General features: G+C 38.0%; 1 protein-coding gene across 1 annotated transcript in view; it reads left to right on the forward strand.

The window, feature by feature from the left end:
- The window catches only part of LOC129768117 (uncharacterized), a 40,990-nt gene extending 28,012 nt beyond the window's left edge, over positions 1 to 12,978 (forward strand). Inside the window, exons 3-4 of the mRNA XM_055769549.1 lie at positions 70 to 239; positions 11,709 to 12,978. Coding sequence (XP_055625524.1) covers positions 70 to 239; positions 11,709 to 12,834 — 1,296 coding nt within the window. The 3' untranslated portion in view covers positions 12,835 to 12,978. The remainder of the gene's footprint in view (positions 1 to 69; positions 240 to 11,708) is intronic.
- Positions 12,979 to 23,379: the final 10,401 nt, after the last annotated feature.

Genomic DNA, 23,379 nt, shown 5'->3' on the forward strand with positions numbered 1-23,379 from the left:
CCTTAAACGTGTTATTTATTTTTTTTTGTGTTCAACTAAAATATGATGGTTCCGTTTTACTTTATCAAGGTGGATATGGACGAGGATTTGCTCACCGAATGGATGTACAGTATTCAACCACAATTTGGAGATTACACAAAACGGAGGCCGCACGAGTTTCGTGTTGAGGTGTGGCGCGGAAGTGTTGCCCAACCGCATGAGTGCTTGGAAGGCACTGATGTTGTCATCGGCATCGAACTGTAAGTTGATTAAATTGATTATTGTTTTTGAGGGTTCAGTGACTGGACGACGAGAACGTAAGTTCTTTTTTTTTGGGTAAAACACCTGTATAAACCGAGCAAGTTGTCAGCATGATGATTCGTTCGGAATTAGTTCCACTACGCTATATGTTACGTAATTTTGTCAAGGTGCTCGATTTCAATGAGGTCCTATTCTCGTAATATGGCGATCTGATTCAATCAGAGCCCTTCCCATTAACAAATTCCAACAATACATTGCTCGAAGCTCTTTTGGATTTAATTATATTTTATTATTAATTACTAGCTGACCCGTCAAACTTTGTACCGCCAAAAATTTGTTTTTTATTATCAATACCTTCAAACATTCACGTTTTCTTACTAAGCGCAAGTTCATGAGTCCAATCGTAGAACTGTTCATTGAATGATCTTCTATTCGACCCCGTTGAATTTAGCTTTTACTATAATTCCTAGTATTTCTAACAAAACTCAACATTATAATATCAGATTATTTTCAGACACAATTCTCGTTTAAGATTTTTCAACCACTTGCAAATAACATGTTTCTCCGTTACATGGAATAAATGTTTTATACAGAAAATATGATAGAATAAAGACAGACTAGTTCCCCTCTTACCAAATTTACCAAATTTAATTCCGTTTGCTTTGCTTGATTAGTTCTTTAATTATGCGGAAATGTATGCTTCATTCGTATGGCAGCCCCCCTCCCCCTTCAGAGAGACGGGAGGAGTGTCTTTTCGCCATAGAAACGTTTTGTATCCCTTAAAACCTTCGCATTAGTTTTCGACTCCTGCAGAAATTTGTCTTTCATTTGTATGGCAGACAAAAACCGCCTCTAAGAGAGGAAGTAGGAGTACCTAACCACCATTGGATGTTTTATTGCGCCCTAAAACCTCCACATGCCAACTTTGGTTTCGTTTGCTTGATTAATTCTCCCCTGGAGAGGCGGGTGAAGTGTCTAACCACCATAGAAACATTTATTGCACCCTAAAACCTTCAGATGCCTAATTTGTTTTCATTTGCTTGAATAATTCTCGAGTAATGCAGAAATTTGTGTTTCATTTGTATCATCCCCTAAGAGAGGGGGAGGAGTATCTAACCACCATAGAAACATTTATTGCACCCTAAAACCTCCAGATGCCTAATTTGGTTGCATTCGCTTGATTAATTCTCTAGTAATGTAGAAATTTGTGTTTCATTTGTATGACAGCCCCCCCTTAGAGAGGGTGGTGGAGTGTCTAACCACCATAGAAACTGTACAGTTATAGAAAAAAATCAATAACAGGTAGAAATGGATTGATGATGACCCTTGGATGCTATAGTACAGTTTTCAGCTTGTTTTTGTAGTCAGATACAATATGTTTCAATTCAGAGAGCAACGACAGCTCTCAACAATAGCCATCTGCCAAAAATTTCTTGATCGGTCGATCAGTTATCGAATAGTTGTTGTAGATTTAGGTATCTATGAAGAGTCACTGTAGGTCACTGTAGATATGATAATAATAAATGGATTGTATAGATACCTAAAGAATGAATAAAATGCAGTTGTTTGAAAATTACCAGTCGTGACCGGCAGCAAATGTAAAGTGGCGAAAAAGAAATAGCATTATTTCATTTCTGCGTAATCATCAGAATTCAACAAAGAAAAGTGTGACATTATTTAACAACATTAGTCAAGCCGTGATCTCCAGGATTTGCAAGGATTGCAAATGCAGTGCTGGTATTAACCACCTCCCGTATTATTTTATGCGTCACACATCAAATGATTTCACTACTCTACTGAGCGTTCCAGCGCCCTATATTATGCAAGTACACTACGAGTGAGACTAGATGTTGTACGGGATTAACCCTTTCCCCAAGTGTAACCATTGTAAACAACGTCGGTTAGCATCAACAGTAATCGAGAAAAAACATTTACCGGGATATACCCATCCGTTGGATGATACAATGCGAATTTGTGAAACTTGTATGGCAGTGATTTAGAACAATAGATGTGTTCCAAAGAAAAAAAAAACCACGTATAGATGAGGACAACAATTTATCTACCATATCATCAAAATCTGTGATGACCAATCGACTTTTAGTTTTTGAAATCAATTTTTTTCAGTATTTTTTTTTATTCAATTATTTTCCTGAAACTTTTATGTTAGTCTAGATAAATTTTCGTAAAACTAAGTATGCCAAGTTGCTTAATTAGGTAAGGTCTTCACGTCCAGAAAGTGTCATTAAGTCATGCCAATCCCATAGGAGAGTTGGCGCGAAATCCGTCGTATGTAGGACAGAAGACCTACTACATTCGAGAAAAGCGAGAAAAAGTTGGGAATCAATATCCATCGGGAAAAAGTCGGGAATTGCTTCACGAAATCGGGATTTTGTCGTTCAGTGTTTTTTTTTGTGGCGCTCTAAAATGTTACTGTATGTGTTCTAGTGCGTTACGACCTGTTACGACCTTCTAAGCAAAGTGATTTTTTTTCTCCAAAAAATCCTGCTCTGTTGAAGAAAGTAATTCAATGTTTCATGGATAGCACAGCAGTAGAGTAGTGCGGGCAAAGGTGCGCACCTAACTGCAGTCGTCCAATAACTCTTGAATTAAAAGCAAATAAAATTCAGTTTGCTTACCAAATTGTTACTATATATATTACCTTCATAACGTAGTACAAGAATTTCTAGATTTTTGTTTGTTGACAAAAACGTATTTTGATACAAAATGACAAATGCGTACTTTTGCCCCATAGTGGGGGCAAAGGTGCGCACCGTATGGGGCAAAAGTACACACTTATTGAATTGTACTTCCAAGGTAACTTGTAACAAAAATAAACGCTTTCTCATTACTAGCGGAAGAAGCGTCATTACCAGAGTGTGTAGGCACCATCCAGTGGGGAGGAGAGGGGTGCTGTATGATGTTTTATGGGGGATTTATGGTCGAACATACCACGTGGAATTTTTTGGGAGGGAAGAGACTGACAATATAAGATATCTGGAAATGCTCAACATTTGAAACAGAATTCTTTTTTATTAACAAACTAGCTGACCCGACGAACTTCGTCCCGCCCAAAATTGATATATTGATATGAGTCATTTCGAACACTCAAGTTCCCACAGAAATTTATTCTATAATAATAATACATAATCTATACTCGCGGTATATAATTTCTTTTTTGACATATAAACCTGATGCAGACTAAGACGCATCAATCCTGATACTGACTGTTTAAATCCGTTGCTCCGTTCTTGAGTTAAATCGTGAGGAACGGACACCAAATCATTTTTATTAATATAGATCAAGTTTATAAATACATAGTTAGCTTCACTTGATTTACTTGAAACTCATTGTTGAAAAAAAAACAATATTTATTTAAAGTTCATTGTGAAAACATAAACATAAACGAAACATAACCGTTATTGAATTGAATTCATGGTGAGATAAAAATATTTCAAATTTTAAATTCATTTTGAACTATTTTTAAACAATTGTTTATTTTTCTTCCTTATCTTGGATTCGGTTCTGAGGATTCCGACGCTTTGCCTTGGAGCGCTGTTGTGGGGTTCGAAGAGACAGACAATGGTTCCTCATGAAGCTAGAATCCCAATCTCTTCCTGCCAGTTCTGCCTCTTCCTCAGAGCTGATTCAGAAATATCGAGGTCTGCCGCAATACGACGCTTTGAGACTCCTTTCCGAAGCCTCTGTCGGGCCATTCGAGCCAGTCTGGAGTGCATTTCTTCAAATCAGTTTTCTTCTTGTGGGTCCCGTTAAAAATTTGGTTGAAAACATTTAGAAATTTTTCTTCATAGCAGAACTCTGGTGCGTGTAGTGTAGTTTAGAACTTTCCAGTTATTTTAGGTAAGTTAATCATCATCTCCAAAACTGCAAAAATTGAAATTGGATTTGCAACGAAATCCGCAATCAAAACAGCAAGGGATCCGCCAAAATTTCCGATGAAGATGTCCTAATATTTCGTACTAGCTGTCGTGAGTTTTAAAGCGAATTTTTAAAGTAATTGTTCATACGATCATCTTTGAGATATCCCATCGCTCGTTAGTTAACGTGTATTAAACCGGATGTGATTTTCAACTTTCCAGATATAGCGAAGAAACAGATAGAGTAATGCTTGGAAGTATTCGTCGATAAACAACATTTGCCTGGTGCTTGTGCAGATAAAATAAATAATGAGTATGGACAATCGTGTTCAACGCCTTCTGCTGAAATCATATTATCTGCATATCAAAGAAAAGTTCAAGGACTGGACAATTTTTGGATGGAACTTATCGCTCAGTCGAAGAAGGAGCTTCCAAATTTGACGTTGTATGTGAAAAAAGCTCTAATTCTATCGCATGGTAAGGCATCATTGGAGAAAGGATTTTCTATCAACGAAAAGGGTTTGATAGTAAACCAACCCCAGGTAGTATGACACAGAGAATCGTATACGATGCAATCACGAATGCAGGAGCAGTTACTGGTGTTGTCGAAACGAAATCGCTCATTCATTACGGGTGGGGTTCTTAAGGGGGAACTCCGGTCTGGAAGGTCAAAAAGATGGAATTATTATTTTTTGCATTTTTGGGAAGCTTATGCCCTCTGAAATGTTGTCCTAAATGGATTTTTCGATATTTAATTTCATTGGAAAGTTATATCCAAAAGTATGAGGTCACCTCAAGGGATATAGTATTGATGTACGAATTTTTTAAATGCGTTTTTCTCGAAACCATGTTTTTTCAGCTGGTGGTATCGATATCTTAGGATCTAATCGACCGATTGGGCTGAAATTTTTTATCAGCATGCAAAAATGCATGAATTTGAAATGATAATTCTGTATCCATTGCTATTGTCGGTTGTAAGACATTTTTTGAAAATATTCACCAGCGTATGTTGAGCGAATATTTCGCTTTACAATACCAACAAAACAAAGTCCGGAAATTGGTTGGCAATCACAATTATAGACTCTGTTTTGAAAGCGAAGAACTATGACAAGGAGGTCAAGGAGGAACTCCATGGATGAAATCGATGAAAAATTTGAGTTCAACAAAACCATGTATAAACATCATACAATTCAGAGGATTATGATTTATTTTGATGAATTGATACGACTTTAACCACCAATAAATAAGAAAAATGAATATACCTTTATTTTCATTTTTTTCCTTAATTTTTCAATACAGATTTTTTTGCTAAAAATACAGATATCCAGTTTTTTTTTAATTTTACAGAATTAAATGTGGCAACCCTGCTTCACTTGTATCAGCAACCTTTCTCTCATCCAAAACAAAAATAAAACCAAGAATGATTCTTTCACATGATTATTTCCATGGTGAAATTTCTTACTAAATAATACCACCAATCACTAAACAAACGCGAATCAACTTTCGAGTGTAATACCTCTATGAAATGAACAAAGAAGAATAATGTTTATTCAAAATAATAATACCACCAATCACTTAACAAACGCGAATTATCTTTCGAGTGTAATACCTCTATGGAATGAACAAAGAAGAATAATGTTTATTCAAAATTTTGAGTTTTTTCGAAACAATGACAACCCGGCAAAGGAATCATTCCGAGTGCTATATTTCTCACAACGGTTCTCTGACGCAGCCTTATCATTTTGATAGTCCGATTCGTCAACGAATCATTTTGACGTAGTACTACGTCTCTCATTTCTGTACCGGGGTGTAAGTTCAATGTTTCGAAAACGAGAGCGTTACACTTGGAGTGCAAGGTTTTGAACATTAATACCTCTTTGCCGGTTGAACGGAGTGGTATGATAATCACTTCTTTCGAAAGGTAAAATTTCCAAGAGTTATAAGCTTGGTGATTATTGACCCGAAAACTTGTTTCAATAGCTTAAATATTGCTTTGTAAACAGGCTATTGAAATCAAACAAATCAGTATATAAGCCGGTGCCCGCTCGGAAATCCTTTTAGTTGTGATTGCGAAGTGACATGAGGATGCTCTCGCTCACTCGCCTAAGGGGCTGTCCACATACCACGTGGACAGAAAAAGCATGATTTTAGTCACCCCCCTCCCCCACCGTGGACAAGCGTGGACATCCCTCTGTTGTCCACGTGGACATTTCTCCATTTTTTGGAAGAAAATGAAGAGAATCCTATATTTTTCGCTTAAATCGAATTTCAAGTTTGTTTCAATTTTCTATTACATGTTTTCTTAATAGAATTAATAGCCTTATTAGTAACGATATGCTTTTAATTCACCGACGTTGATATCATCGTGCTGTTCAAATCGTCTAAATATTGTAATGTATTGCTAGTTTTGGATCGTTCAACACACCCGAACTGTCAAAGGAAAAAACGTTATTTGTATTGACTGCATTAAACTTTGTGCTTCGTTACTGGGAAGGGATAATGACAATGAATTGGTGGATTGAACACACTTTGAAAATAAAAATTGTTAATTAAAATTTACTTCTCCGTATCAAATATGTATTCTATGTAATTTAAAATTATATTAATTTTCGAGTGTTGAAAAATTTTCAAGGAAGGTTATGTCAAATAATGATTTTATATTATAATAATCAATTTTAGCGGTAATATCATAGTATTTCAGTCGAGGTCAGGACTACGGGTTTCAAGTAATCAAATAAAACCAAGTCAAAATTTCCATTTAATTTTTTTAAATTCCAATATGAACGTAATATGTCTCAGAATCTATTCATGTACATTCATGGTCGCGGATTGCGAAATATTAGACTGTCAAAAAAGTCCTGCGGTATTTCCGCGAGGTGTCGTTGTAAGCGCGTAGTTCTAGTTGTATTCATTGTATCGAATCATACTATAGCTTGTTGGAAAGGTAATATAGTCCTTGACAGTGTTTTGTTTGGTTAAGTCGTTCGTGAGTTATAGTGTCGCAAATATGGAGCAAAATAAAGAGAAAATCCGACATATTTTACAGTACTACTATGACAAAGGCAAAAATGCATCTCAAGCTGTCAATAAAATTTGTGCAGTTTATGGACCCGATACAGTTTCCATTTCCACCGCACAACGATGGTTTCAACGTTTTCGTTCTGGTGTAGAGGTCGTCGAAGATGCGCCACGCTCCGGAAGGCCTGTCGTCGAAAATTGCGACAAAATCGCTGAATTTGCCGAGAAAGACCGGCATAGTCGCAGCCGTAGCATCGGCCAAGAGCTGGGGATAAGTCATCAAACCGTTATTAACCATTTGAAGAAGCTTGGATTCACAAAGAAGCTCGATGTATGGGTGCCACACACGTTGACGCAAAAAAACATCTTTGACCGTATCGACGCATGTGAATCGCTGCTGTATCGCAACAAAATCGACCCGTTTCTGAAGCGGATGGTGACTGGCGGTGAAAGGTGGGTCACTTACGACAACGCGAAGCGCAAACGGTCGTGGTCGAAGCCCGCTGAAGCGGCTCAGACGGTGGCCAAGCCCTCATTAACGGCCAGGAAGGTTCTGCTGTGTGTTTGGTGGGATTGTCAAGGAATAATCTATTATGAGCTGCTTCCCTATGGCCAAACGCTCAATTCGGACCTGTACTGCCAACAACTGGACCGCTTGAAGGTAGCACTCATGAAGAAGAGGCCATCTTTGATAAACAGAGGCCGCATTGTCTTCCATCAGGACAACGCCAGGCCACACACTTCTTTGGTGACGCGCCAGAAGCTCCGGGAGCTCGGATGGGAGGTTCTTTTGCATCCGCCGTATAGTCCGGACCTTGCACCAAGTGACTACCACCTGTTTTTGTCCATGGCGAACGAGCTAGGTAGTCAGAAGTTAACCACAAAAGAGGCCTGTGAAAATTGGCTATCCGAGTTTTTTGCCAATAAGCAAGCGAGCTTCTATAACAGGGGTATTATGAAGTTGGCATCTCGTTGGGAACAAGTCATCGAACAAAACGGCGCATATTTGACTTAAAACAGATGATTGTAACTAATTTTATGAACAAATGAAAATTCAAAAAAAATACCGCAGGACTTTTTTGACAGCCTAATATTTTCTCGTCTTACAGAGATCTTAAGGCGGCTCGCACACCGGAGCAATGAGCAACTAGCAACTGTCAACATGCAATAAGCAATATTATCACCAATGGATTTTTCCATTTAATCTTTGTTGATCTCGCACACCGACGCAATACGATATCGCTGTCGCCTTTACAGAGCAACACATGTCGCTAGCAACACGGCGTGTCGGTTGAATAGCAACTTATCGCTCATATTTTGACAAGTTTCGTACATTAAGGCGATTGTTTGCATAATGTCAGGGGTTTTTATTGCTCTGGTATGCGAAGAACAACAAAATATGTTTCCTGTTGCATATTGTGTACTGCAGTTTGCTAGTTGCTTATTGCTGCGGTGTGCGAGCCGCCTAACAGTTGATAATCAATATCTGGTGAATAAGGCGGGTGTAGTTTTAGAAGCGCTCTTGAAGCGTTCTAGATCGTTGATTCTAATACGTCCAGCTGCGAACAGTACTTGTTGGAATTCACCGAGACTAGTTGCATGGTAGAAACTCATAATGCAAATTTTCTTCCAGTCCTACCAGACCCAGAAAACCTGCTTCGGGGTTATATTCACTTGCCCAATATTTGTTTAACTCAACCTTATTGTGAATGATTTGCTGTTCACAATTTGCTATAAATATGTATTTTTGTGCTCCCGTGGCCGAGTGGCTAGCGTTACACATTCACCTCTATTCTGTATTCCGATCGATTCGAAATATTTCGAACGACTTGATAGAATTTCATGCTGTATTCCGTTCGAGTTGTTTTTGCATTTCGTTCGATCTGCTTCTCTTCGAAAAATAAATGGGCAAAACATTCGAGATAGAGAAAACGAAATTATAATTCGAACGAAATGATGGTTTCGAACAAAATGCAAATCCGGCGAAATACAGAATTGGGGTAATTATCATGCTGGGGGTGCGAGTTCGATTTACACTGAGGTTACGCGTATTCTAGAGCTTTACACTCCTGAATACATTCAAGGCGTGTTCTTCGGCATAGAAATCTCAAATAACTACTATGTACTAATAAAAATGACGCAAGTAATACCTATGTTGAGAAGCCTAAAGTTCCACTGGGAACGTTAGTGCCATCCAAGTCAAGTCATGAAACGAATCGTGAGTCGGTTGCAACCTTGCAAGTCACTAGAAGCGTATTACAAAAATTACCAGATATCAATAAAGAAGAACATCATTGCAAGAAACAGATCTCCACAGAAACGACCCGTGCACTCATGCAAGAAGCTGGGAGCTCTCGGAAAATAAATACGAATACGTTTTGTCATGAAGAGCAGAAGCTGAATCGAAACCTGCACATAAGTCGTGATTTTTCATACTACAAAAATTACAAAATTCTTTTTTGTCTTTATCCTGACGGAATACATGGTCCTCTATTACCGATTGGAATAAATTGATCGATGCCAGTTCATGCGCGTTTCTTTCAGAATATACATCTCCGGAAAGAAGTCCAGCCATATGAAAAAATATGGATGTCTGACCGGGTAGCACTCTCAGGCAACTCAATCTATTTATTTTTCAGTACAGAGTATTCAGGGTGGGCGTAAAGTTCAAAATATCTTGTAAATATAGAGCAGATCTCATTGAATTTTGACTATAAATATGAATGTTTTGCTTAAAAATATACTTCACGTGTCCACGTGGACATTATCTAAATCCCCTCCCCCCCCACCGTGGACATTTTCGTAACCCCTACCTCCCCTAAAGTTGTCCACGTGGTATGTGGATAGCCCCTAAGAACTATGCTCTTCTTTTCTTCTTCTTCTTTGTTCTAAAGAGGCTTTCAACTTTCCAGTTCATTCGCCTCTAACACTTCTCTCCCAATCCCATTTCTTTCATGCCGCCGGACTGAACGGAGTCTTTACCGAAAAGCAAAGTATCGATGATAATACCGATTGTGTACAAAAAGTGGCTATGGATTCGATAGCGGAGAACACGATATTGATTTGATATGGTGTAGATAATATTTCACCATATCGAAGAAACCGTATTATTTGGAAGAAGTAATAAATAATTCCTTTCCGGGCCTGAACAAAGTAGCATGATAATCATTTCACTGGAAAAGTTAAACTATATCACAAATATAACTTCTAGTTTTTCAAGGTTAAGAAAAAGATTATAATTGCTGGTGGTTTGATCTAGTAAATATGGTGTTCGAAGAAACAATTCTAACTTCATTTCATCACATTGAACGGAGAATTTTCGATCGATCGCTCCAGTTCTTCTTCAGTTTACTATGGTGCTAAGTCTTAGGAATAGAAGTATTTGATGATTTTGTTGGTACTGAAGTGCTTTCGCAAACGATTTCAAAACATCAAAACCATGGTGATGATTCAGATGCAAAAAAAAAACAAAATGAAATCCGTACTTAAAACTCTGCTTTTCTGGTTATCACTTATTTTGGTCAATGGTCTGTCAATTGTATCTTTGGAAACTCATGTTTTCAAAAAATTAAAAGCAGTTTCTTACAGTTCAATATACTGGTTTTCGAAATAACTGGCCAAATGTTTTATAAAAATGTGTTTTTCCATGTTTTTTTACTGAAATTAAAACAAGCCGAAAAGTACAACATTTTTATCGGTGCGGGTAGAATGGACATGTAGTGGGGGGTATATGGACAGGTTCATAATATACGAAGCGTAGAGGTTTATCGCTAATGAGAGAAATAATTTCACTCTCTCCCAGTGTTTGTGCGTCCAGTAACTGAAATAGAACAAAAAGAGAAAGCAATATAAAAAAGAGTTCAATCCCTTCTACCCTTCACTTTCCATCATGCATTGGATGTGATTATGGATATGACTGTCCATTTCAAATGTGCAATTATTTCAATAATTCAAGTTTACCACTGACGAATGAATTGACTTTTCCGTACATACCTAATAACGCTTCTCTGTCAACTCACAAACCGAAATATAACCATCAACGAATTCATTTTTGCAATTAAACCACTCAAAATGCTTAATATCGAAGCCGCAAAAGTTACATCCACACGCGGAATCATGTTTGATTTTCGGTTTTTGTTTCTCTATTCCACTTTTGATCAGCATTCATTGTCATAGGATGGTTTAAATATTATAGAATAGCATGTAGAAGGGTTTCCCATCAACATAAATCTGAAATTGATAATGAAACTATACAAATCAACCACCTGTCCATCATACCCCCACTGTCCGTCTTACCCGCGGCTCCCCTATATGAAGAAGTGGAAAGAATTGTAAAAATAATCGTGGATCGTGTTTGATGTCTTTTTAGCGGGATTGGTAGATTCGGGAGACGGAAGACAATTGAATCATTAATGTTTAACTTGCAATAAACCCCTGATTTTTTGAGAAACGGCGGAGTAGCAAATTGAATCTTGATTGAATGTAAAGTTAAATTTGAAGAAACTGTCCTACACATTCGAGTTGTCGCACTAATCTGAAGCAATAATTAATAAAAATTATTGTCTATCTTTTCAGCATCGAGCATCTCTTCCCATCGGTTCTCGAGGAAGTTCCACAGAATGTGTTCGGTTTTATACGTCCGAAGGTAGCCATGTTCAGTACCCCGAATTCGGAGTATAATGTCCTGTTCGATGCTCTCTTCCCGAGTGGTTTCCGACATGAGGACCACAAGTTCGAGTGGACTCGGGCACAGTTCCAGGAGTGGTGCCAAAACATTTGTCTACGCTTTTCGGATTACACGGTAAAATACCTCGGTATAGGGCCTCCACCCAATGAATCAATGGACATTGGTTGTGTGAGCCAACTGGCGGTGTTTGTGAGAAAAGATTTCCTAGAAGGATTGAATTTTCCCAAAGATGAACAGACTGAGAACGATCCAGGTGCTTCGGCTCCCGTCGAGGAGGAACAAAGTACAACCTCAGCTACGAATGGTTGCACTCAGGCAGAAGTATTACTTTCGAAAATGTACTTCAATGAAGAAATGGGCGAGATAGTGATGATGAGTAGCGAAGACCAGGAAGAGGCGAATGCAGCAGACCAAATTGAAAATCCAGAAGTTTTTCGGGACGCCTTTGAAGAATCTCCTGAATCTCCTGAAGTAGATAGCGATGAAGCGGACGGTGATGATGATCAGCCCAGAATCATTGATTGTTATATGCCTGTCAACAGAGCCCGTAATGACAGTGGTAATTATGATGACGAACAGCTGGATCCGACTTGCGATGAGTACAAGCTGTTATTGACTGTAGATTATCCAGTTGAAGAGCCGGACCCACGGACACGGTCTCAACGTTTGTTGGACGATGCTGGGCATCAGATACGAATACTCAAATTTCGTGATGACGAGTTCTACGATTACGAACGGGGCGAGCATTTGATTCCTCTTCAGACAGTTGTGGATCGCGTGACGCTTAAAACTGAAACAACGTTGGAGGAGTTAAGGCCGATTTTGGTGGGAGCTTCCTATCGTATATCGGATGACAATATTATCAATGTGAGTGCCCTGGATGAATCGCCATTCGGTAGCGAAGAAGATTTCGAGTATGATTACAATCAAGCGGAGGGAGATGACGAGGTTCTCAACGATGTTAATCGTCAACCTGAAGCAATGGTTGATGACGAGGACGAGCTATGGGAATGAAGAATGGGTTTCTACGGGTGTATCTTATAGATTAGATAATAAAAAATGCATATTTCTTTATTCAGAAAAAAATCTTTATTTGCTTCATTCACGCTCGTTGTTTTATGTTCCAAGATCTTAAAGTTGCTCTTCTTGAAACCATCCAATTTGGTTTATCGTGCATTTAATTTATTTCCATCCAACTTATTTTATGTACCTAGTTGTTTGTATCAATTAGGTGGATAAATCAGAAAGTCTGAAAACTGAAACTGGAATACCACTTCGTAACGGCGAAGTATCCATTATTTTATCATATTTTCTGAAGATTTTTTTTATTGTAAAGTTTCATGACTAGCCATTTTTAAAACGAAGAAATGAAATTTTTGACGTAGGACTACGTCTTACATTATAGGTGCCAAATCAGAAAACAGGTCACGTTTTTATGAAATAAAGTTAGAATTAACACTTTGACGGAAATAGGTGTTTTAACCGAAAAGTTCGTAAAAATCTGGAGGGTCCAATGGTTGATTCATATACCAGATGGTCCCAGAAACCCATCTAGTGTAAAACTTCATCCCCATCTGCCATATAGTGGTAAAAACTACCCGGCCCCAGATCAAGGTAAACGAGTAAAATATCGATAAAAATCATTATAAAACAATTTATTTTTTCGAATTTACTTTTTTTATAACATTATTTTAAACTCGTATAATGTCTTCTTTCAAAATAATCCAGGCATAAAAACTTTTCGGAGCATTTCGGGCAGTGATAAATTGTAATTGGTAGATTGGTAGATTGATATTATTACATTACAAGCAGTGACTCCAAATTATGAGATCGAAGTGTCCTACTATGTATTCAGGCCAGTAGGAAACGAAAAACACATTAGTTTTAACGTAAAACGTGTGCTGTAGCGCAAACGTTTGAAACTTTGGAAGATTTCGCGTTGCAGTACTGCACTCATGGCCGTCAAAGTGTTAATAACTATTTTTGCTGCGACCGAATTCTAATGGTTTGCATACCAATCGAATCGGATAGATTTTTTTGTTTGTTTGTTTGTTTGATATGCTATACATTACAATCCCATAGCCTGTATATGGTGTAATTTGATGAAAATTGGAAGCATTCCTATTTCCCCACACATTTGTTCTGTCCATTTGTTTGCTTTCCCGAACAGAGCTGTCAATAACGGGCAGCTTATGCAGCCGCTAGAATAGAAACAACGAAAGGGGATAGCGAAAAGAGAACATGCGAAGTAAACTCCACCCTTGCATATTAAGTAAGCTGTCACTAGCGTATAAGTATTGGCGATCTAACGTACAAATCTACACCTAGACGGCGCGGCGGTAAAAGTGATGATGGTTTTAAATTTTGCAATGTTAGTTTATGGAAGGTTAGTAGTTCTTTCCATAACTCACAATGTTATTGTCATAAAAGATTATTTGATTGCGATGAGTTTGGAAGAAAATTAATTCTGCGCAATTTTATATTATATATAAGATGTTATTTTCTTACTCATTAATATAAAGAAAATAAATTGCGATATATGACCAATTAGTGCATTGTTCTCGCAAAAGCAAGAAAGAATTGTTACTTCTCGAAATGACTCTACAGAACCACACAAGCCATTAAACCTTTCCAAGGCCCCCGGAACTTTTTACTAAAGAGTTATTCAAGAAATTTCGACGTATTCGGAAATAATATCCGAAATGATAAACCAAAAAATTTAAAAAAAATATTGCGTAGTCCTACGTCCCAAGCGGTCGTGTCTCGGATACAACCCCTCGAATTTTTTCACTAGACGCTCAATTGTTGATCTGGCAGGACGATTATGACGACCATAAATTGGACGCAGCGCTCTTAAAGTTGAGGCCATTGACTCCGAATTTCGGTAGTGAATATATCTCTCCATTATGAAATGGCAAACCTTACTGAAGAGAAATGTCAAGAGGCGTATGGCGTCGTTTGCTGCCTCTATCGATCTACTTTTGTAGCGTCCGTATTGGAATACCCGTTATATAGCAAATGATTAGGATATAGACAGGACAGGAATTTTTCATTCTGAACAAATTAATCGGATATGTTTTTATTTGAATTTCTATTATTATTATTATTCAAACTTTAGTCATTTTGTTCACTCCTAGTTCTGTAGCTTCTATTTCTACATCTTCAACAACTACGTAGATAACTTCAAATGCTTTGCTAAATCTCCAAAGTCTGGTCCTGAAACATCATATTTGATGCGTTATTCTTGGCATATATTACTCATGAAAGTAAGATAAAGTGTTCTGGTGTCCGAAGTAATCCGAGTGAATTCAGGTGTTTCAGTTTGTTTTGTTCAATTCAACAATCAACAGCAAAACGTAATACAAAAACAAAAAAAAAATGGATTTTGGTCGTAGTTGAATCTCTCTAGGTTATTTTTAACGACGGATTCCAGTGGGAGCGTGCGAATTTAGCATTTTCAATGGTTCGAGCTTCAATATTTCCTGAACTGATTTAATCCCTTCTTTTCGCTTTGAGCTGTGTATTTTCAATTCATTTGAAACATAAATATGAAAAATTATTCAACATTACCTTAGCATGGGTTCCTTCTCATTGCTCGATTCCGGGGAATGAGAAAGCGGACTCGCTAGCTAAGGTGGGCGCTTCAGAAGGCACACTTTTTGAAAGGCAAATTGCCTATAATGAATTTTTTCACATTCCTCGTCAGGACACACTCGTTAGTTGGCAGCGCATGTGGAGTGAAGATGAGTTCGGTCGCTGGTTACACACGATTATTCCTAAGGTTTCGACGAAAGCTTGGTTTAAGGGATTGAATGTAAGTCGTGATTTCATTCGCGTGATATCTCGGCTTATGTCCAATCACTACAACCTAAACGCGCATCTCTATCGCATTGGGCTCGCAGCAAACAATCTTTGTGATTGTGGCGATGGCTACCACGACATCGAGCATGTTGTCTGGTCGTGTATCCGGTTCCATGCTGCTCGCTCTCAGCTCTCTAGAGCACTGAGAGCAAAAGGCAGACAATCGGATATCGCCGTCCGGGATATCTTAGGAGCCGTGATCCTGATCTTCTGCTTCATCTATACCTGTTCCTCAGAAACGCCGATGTCAACGTTTAATGATGTTTCCTTCGTTGTGTCCCTGTTTCATATCCCTCCTATCCGATCTATAAACTTTTACTTAGTCGAGGCAATACATACACACACTCTTTACAGATACACGGGCCAAAGGTTGTGCAGTCCACTGATCATTCAACAAGAGCCAAAGGTTGTACCGCTCATGACAACTCTACACGAGCTGATGTTTGCGCCGGCTAGTGACCATTCTATCCTGGATTCCTCGAGTCGAGAAGACGCACCACGCTAGATATGGGGTACAGACTAGGGGGCGTTGCTGATTAATGGTCAGCTGCATCCCAAAAGGAAGTATCCCGTGTCGGGCACAGGTACAGAGCATTGGAGACAGCAACATCACAATTACGAAAACACTTGTAATACTAACCTCGAGCCAACCGCGAGTAATCGGTTACATATTACTAACATAGTTATAAGGCAAACATTGTCGAAATATTGAACTCCCGGCCCCGTCAGGTTGACGCCATATGAGCCTTAATAAAAATATATATTTTGGATAAAAAAAAAATTTTCAAAAGAAATGAATTTTCAGGATAGTGCACATTAAGTAACGGTATTAAATCACCACGAAGCGGTAATTTAAGTTTCGGGAATAGGAACAAGTCACACGGGGCCATATCTGAGAGTTGGATTAACGTGGGTTCAGAATTTGATCGTTCAAGCATGGCTTCAGCCACTTGATTGCGATGACATTTTTGACGAAAATTGAGTTCTTTTGGCACTGGTCGTGTTGCGTCTTTTTTTAATGCCCAAAACATCAATCGAAATCATAATTTAATTCGCGGGCTAGCTATCTCAAACTTAAATGACGATTTCCGAGTACAAAAAATGGCAAATCGTTCATCTCTTCTTGGCCGTCCTTGAATGCCTTATACTATTCATACACCCGTGTTTTCGACATAGTTGGGTCACCAAATGTATTCTGTAGCAATTTTAACGTTTCGGCACAAGGAATTTTGTTTGCAACACAAAATTTCACACAATATCTTTGTCCAATAGAATTATCCATAATATGTGTGACAGTGACGCTAACTACTCGACCACGGGAGCACTCTGTTTATAACTTATTGGGTATAAATAAACAATCCACGACATCCAATACTCTATTAGAGGCGAATGAACTGAAAAGTTTAAAGTCTCTTTAATTCAACATCATCATCATCTAATACTCAGTCTCGCTCCAACTAGCGAGCAGTTAGTAGTCTCTCCTGAAGCTGATGTCATACACAACGGCTTTGCTCGATACAAAGTTCAAGAGCAAAATCACTTTGGAGGATCGGAAAAATCTTTTTTGGAAACAATCACTCAGTGAAATGAAACAGAGTCTCTTGTCGCCATTTTAACATTCAATGCGTTATTTGAGTCTGATGTTATCGCACACAAAAAGAAAGTATTTGAAGCCAGCAGTCAAACATGGAGGAAGTAAATTATCGCCAAGTGACTAAACTATTTTTATTTCTATCGCTTCTACCTGAGTGGGGATGCAAACATGCAGAAGTTTCGGTATTGGGTGGTTTCTATTCCAAGGAAACCCAAATGTACTAGATTTACACTTTCCAAATGTTACAGTATACAAATTTTTAACAGTTTCAGCATCTGAGTCTGATTCAGCGCATTGAATGTTAAAAAAGCGACAAAAGATTTTGTTTCATTTCACTGACTGATTGTTTCCAAAAAAATTTTTTCGATCCTCCAAAGTGATTTTGCTCTTGAACTTTGTATCGAGCAAAGCCGTTGTGTATGACATCAGCTTTAGGAGAGACTACTAACTGCTCGCTAGTTGGAGCGAGACTGAGTATTAGATGATGATGATGTTGAATTAAAGAGACTTTAAACTTTTCAGTTCATTCGCCTCTAATAGAGTATTGGATGTCGTGGATTGTTTATTTATACCCAATAAGTTATAAACGGAGTGCTCCCGTGGTCGAGTAGTTAGCTTCACTGTCACACATATTATGGATAATTCTATTGGACAAAGATATTGTGTGAAATTTTGTGTTGCAAACAAAATTCCTTGTGCCGAAACGTTAAAATTGCTACAGAATCCATTTGGTGACCCAACTATGTCGAAAACACGGGTGTATGAATAGTATAAGGCATTCAAGGACGGCCAAGAAGAGATGAACGATTTGCCACGTTCAGAACAGCCATCCACCTCTTAACTGATGGGAACGTCGTCCAAATCAAAGGAATGGTACTCGGAAATCGTCATTTAAGTTTGAGATAGCTAGCCCGCGAATTAAATTATGATTTCGATTGATGTTTTGGGCATTAAAAAAAGACGCAACACGACCAGTGCCAAAAGAACTCAATTTTCGTCAAAAATTTCATCGCAATCAAGTGGCCGAAGGCATGCTTGAACGATCAAATTCTGAACCCACGTTAATCCAACTCTCAGATATGGCCCCGTGTGACTTGTTACTATTCCCGAAACCTAAATTACCACTTCGTGGGACCCGTTTTTACAGCATTAACAGCATTAAAGACATACACACGAATTAGCTGCGTGAACTAAAGACAATTTCTGAATACAACGTGAAGGTTGCGTTACTTAATGTGTACTGTCGTGAATTCATTGCCTTTGAAAGGTTATGTTTCAAATGAATTGAAAATACATAGCTCAAAGCGAAAAGAAGGGATTAAATCAGTTCAGGAATATTGAAGCTCGAACCACTGAAAATGATGAATTCGCACGCTCTCACTGGAATCCGTCGTTAAAAATAACCTAGCGAGATTCAACTACGACCAAAATCCTTTTTTTTTTGTTTTTGAAATACGTTTTGCTATTGATTGTTGAATTTAACAAACCAAACTGAAACACCTGAATTCACTCAGATTACTTCGGACACCAGAACACTTTATCTTACTTTCATGAGTAATATATGCCATGAATAATACATCAAATATGATGTTTCAGGACCTTGGAGATTTAGCAAAGCATTTGAAGATATCTACAGGCCATCTCCTAAACAGGCCATAGAGTCGAAAAAAGTAGTATTGGCAGTATTTATTGATTTGAAAAGGGCTTTTGAAACAATAGAATTATTAAAATTGCTTTCTAATTATAATGTAACTGGACCTGTATTGAACTAGTTTGAAAGTTACCTGAAAGGGCGAACACAAATCACTGTTTATAGGGACAGTAAATCGTCGGCGGAACCAGTGAATCTGGGTGTGCCTCAAGGAAGTGTTCTGGGGCCGCTACTTTTCTTGCTTTATATCAATGACATCAAACATGTGTTGAATGACAGTGACGTAAACTTATTTGCTGATGACACTGTAATATTCGTTGAAGCTGAGACATTGCAAGATTGCTACATAAAAATGAACCATGAACTGCAAAACTTAGACGAAAAAAGGTTGAAATGGAAAAAACTCAAGTTAAACATAAATAAAACAAAGTACATGGTAGTATCGACACGTTATCTTGAAAACGAAGGTCTTAGTATAAGTATTGATGGGAAAATGGTGGAGAGAGCATCATCGATTAAATATCTTGGCGTTATTCTTGACGAAACGCTGCACTTCGACGAACATAAAAACTATACTATAAAGAAGGCAGCTCAAAAATATGGAGTGCTATGTAGAATCAATCGATTCCTGACCTTTGAAAGTAAAATCACGATCTACAAGGCACTCATTGCTCCACATTTTGATTATTGTACCTCTGTGCTATTTCTCACAAATAAGAGGCAAATGCAAAGAATGCAAATTTTGCAAAACAAGGCGATGCGCCTGATATTGAGATGTGATCGTCTAACTCCACGGAGATTTATGCTCGAATGCCTGCAATGGATGTCAGTGGGACAGCGTATTAAATATTGTACGCTTACGTTCATATATAAGATGACTAACGGTATGACACCGAATTATCTACAAAACGCGATAACGCATGGAAGAGATATGCATCGATATAACACAAGACAAGCAAGTGCCTCAGAACCATGAATTTTCGAATGTCGTGTACCCAAAACTCACTTTTTTAAACGGGATATCGACTGTACAACACATTACCCAATGAAACAAAGACAGCAACTAGCCTTCGAACGTTCCGTAGTATTTGTAAAGAGTTTTTGAAATATGATTTAGATTTTTAACCCGGTATAAAATCAATATTAACCATTGTTAGTATGTAAGATGACGAAGTTTTAACGGATATTTGTGTTCTTATCTTATTACTATGATGATGATGGTACGTTATAAGTTTGTTTAATTTGAATTTTTTATTCTCCATTAGTCGTGACCTCCACTTAATTTAAACAATAGTTTGAGTCCGCGCGTGTTGAAACACATAGAAAAGCATGAGATAGAACATAAGCAAAAGCAGTTTTCCGCGAATAAAATAAAAGCATTCCAAGGGGTTTAATGTGGAAACCGGAGTGAGGCTAGGGATAGCTCGATCGAAATACTTGTAAATTCATCTTCTCAACAGATAATTATAACAAGATTTTTCTGTGTTGTGGCAGATCTCATTGCAGATTCGGGTTGACACGTTACACCCTAGGTTGAATGTAGGGCCTGAATGATCGGCTGGAATTAGGCTTAGGTTTGCTCAGCTGTCTGGTCTCGAAAAGGATCGCATTAGTAGGTCGTTGTCGGGTATCTAGTAAAGCGGGAATTCTTTTGTAAATTCAGAGCTAATGCTGACATAGGTATATTGGGTTCAATTCCTGATCGGTCAAGTATTTTTTCGGGTTGCAAACTTTCTTGACATGCCTTGGGATAAGTAATGGGCCTGAAGTATCGGCTAGAATTAGTCTTGGGTATGCTCAGCTGCTCGAACTCGGAAACGATAGTACCGTGACCGGGGATCTGATAAAGCGGGAATTCCCTTGTAAATTCTTGGCTAATACTGACATAGGTATTGGGTTCAATTCCCGATCGGTCTAGGGTCTTCCCGGGTTGGAAATTCTCTCGACATGCCATGGAATAAATACGTTTAGATAATGGATTAAATTGTTCGTTCGTTTAGTAATCTTCTTCTTCTTGAATGGCGTTAACGTTCCCTGTGGAACTTTTGCCGTCTCAACGTATTCATTAACTAGCGTCGTTCATTAATACTTGGTTGAGATTTCTATGCCGAATAACACGCCTTGAATGTACTCTGGAGTGGCAAGCTCTAGAATACGCGTGACCACAGTGCAAGCCGGAAGAATTTTCTTTGACGAAAAATCCCCCAACCAGAACGGGAATCGAACCCGAACACCCGGCATGATAGTGTGGGACGCGAACCACTCGGCCACGGGTGCACTTTAGTAATTTATGTCTGCGAAATAACCAGTCCGTTTTCTTGTTAAATTTAATTTGCTCACTGGTTAGTTGATGGAAAAATTTATATACCGTAATATAATTATTATCAATAAGATAACTCGTCTCGCTCAGACCTTTGCAGGGGAATGTGGTGGGACCATCATCATTTTATTATTAAATCTACGTAGTTGTTGAAGATGTAGAAATAGAAGCTACAGAACTAGGAGTGAACAAAATGACTAAAGTTTGAATAATAATAATAATAGAAATTCAAATAAAAACATATCCGATTAATTTGTTCAGAATGAAAAATTCCTGTCCTGTATATATCCTAAGCATTTGCTATATAACGGGTATTTCAATACGGACGCTACAAAAGTAGTTCGATAGGGGCAGCAAACGACGCCATACGCCTCTTGACATTTCTCTTCAGTAAGGTTTGCCATTTCATAATGGAGAGATATATTCACTACCGAAATTCGGAGTCAATGGCCTCAACTTTAAGAGCGCTGCGTCCAATTTATGGTCGTCATAATCGTCCTGCCAGATCAACAATTGAGCGTCTAGTGAAAAAATTCGAGGGGTTTTTATCCGAGACACGACCGCTTGGGACTTAGGACTACGCAATATTTTTTTTAAATTTTTTGGTTTATCATTTCAGCTATTATTTGCGAATACGTCGAAATTTCTTGAATAACTCTTTAGTAAAAAGTTCCGGGGGCCTTGGAAAGGTTTAATGGCTTGTGTGGTTCTGTAGAGTCATTTCGAGAAGTAACAATCCTTTTTGCTTTTGCGAGAACAATGCACTAATTGGTCATATATCGCAATTTATTTTCTTTATATTAATGAGTAAGAAAATAACATGTTATATATAAAATTGCGCAATCAAATAATCTTTTACGACAATAACATTGTGAGTTATGGAAAGAACTACAAACCTTCCATAAACTAACATTGCAAAATTTAAAACCATCATCACTTTTACCGCAGCGCCGTCTAGGTGTAGATTTGTACGTTAGATCGCCAATACTTACGCTATACGCTAGTGACAGCATACTTAATATGCAAGTGTGTAGTTTACTTCGCATATGTTCTCTATTCGCTATCACCCTTCGTTGTTTCTATTCTAGCAGCTGCATAGGTTGCCCGTTATTGACAGCTCTGTTCGGGAAAGCACACAAATGGACAGAACAAATGTACGAGGAAATGGGAATGCTTCCGATTTTCATAAATTTAAACTATATACAGACTATGGGATTGTAATTTATAGCATATCAAGATCAAATTGACGCAAGAACTGAAGCCGCATGACCACCAGAAGCGTCGTATGTTCGTGAATCGGGCTGAGCAACAACTTGAAAATGATCCGGATTTTCATCGAAAACTCATTTTCAGCGATGAGGCTGGCTGAATTTCTTCGTCAATAAGCAAAATATGCGTTATTGGTCAGGCAGCAATCCACACGTACTTCTTGAGTCACCATTGCATTGCAAAATACGGTTTGGTGCGGTTTATAATCCGGCGGCATCATTGGGCCGTACTTCTACCGTGATGATCAAGACCGGCACGTTACTTTGAATGAGCTACGTCAAGTCTATGGTCTATTCCAACAAGCCAGCGACGATTGATGAAATTCGAACGAATATCTAACGTGAAATTGCATCAAATAATCTTTCACATGAATAACAAATTTCATTGATATCCAAAACCGTTTTTGTTTTATTAAAAAAAAACTTTTGTAACGCTCTTATTTAAAAACCCGACAGTAACTTTATGTGCCCTTCTCAAGCGCGGACATTTCTCCAGTTTAATCTTTTTATGTTATTTTTTAATTCATTACTACCTATAACTTACAAATTCAGTGTTGGCTTCGATTTGTACTTCGTTTACTCACGGTAACAATAGGTTAAGTTTAATATACTATAAATGTACATATATGTTTAGTTTCATAAGATGTCGTTTGTTTTTAAGTTCCACTTACGTTCAATCCCGTTTTATTATAAGCACTAATTTATGTTAGTTAGGCTACTTCTAAGGATTAGTTTTAAGTATATCGAAATAAGTGTAAGTTGCACAATCAACCATATTCAATCAATACTTTGTTTATATTTTTCTTTTGTTAGGTCATCTTTTCCATTCTCTTAATATAATTTCCTAACGTTATCCTTCTGTCAT

The sequence above is a fragment of the Toxorhynchites rutilus genome, chromosome 2, assembly GCF_029784135.1.
Source record: "Toxorhynchites rutilus septentrionalis strain SRP chromosome 2, ASM2978413v1, whole genome shotgun sequence".
In the NCBI taxonomy this organism is placed as follows: Eukaryota; Metazoa; Arthropoda; class Insecta; order Diptera; family Culicidae; genus Toxorhynchites; species Toxorhynchites rutilus.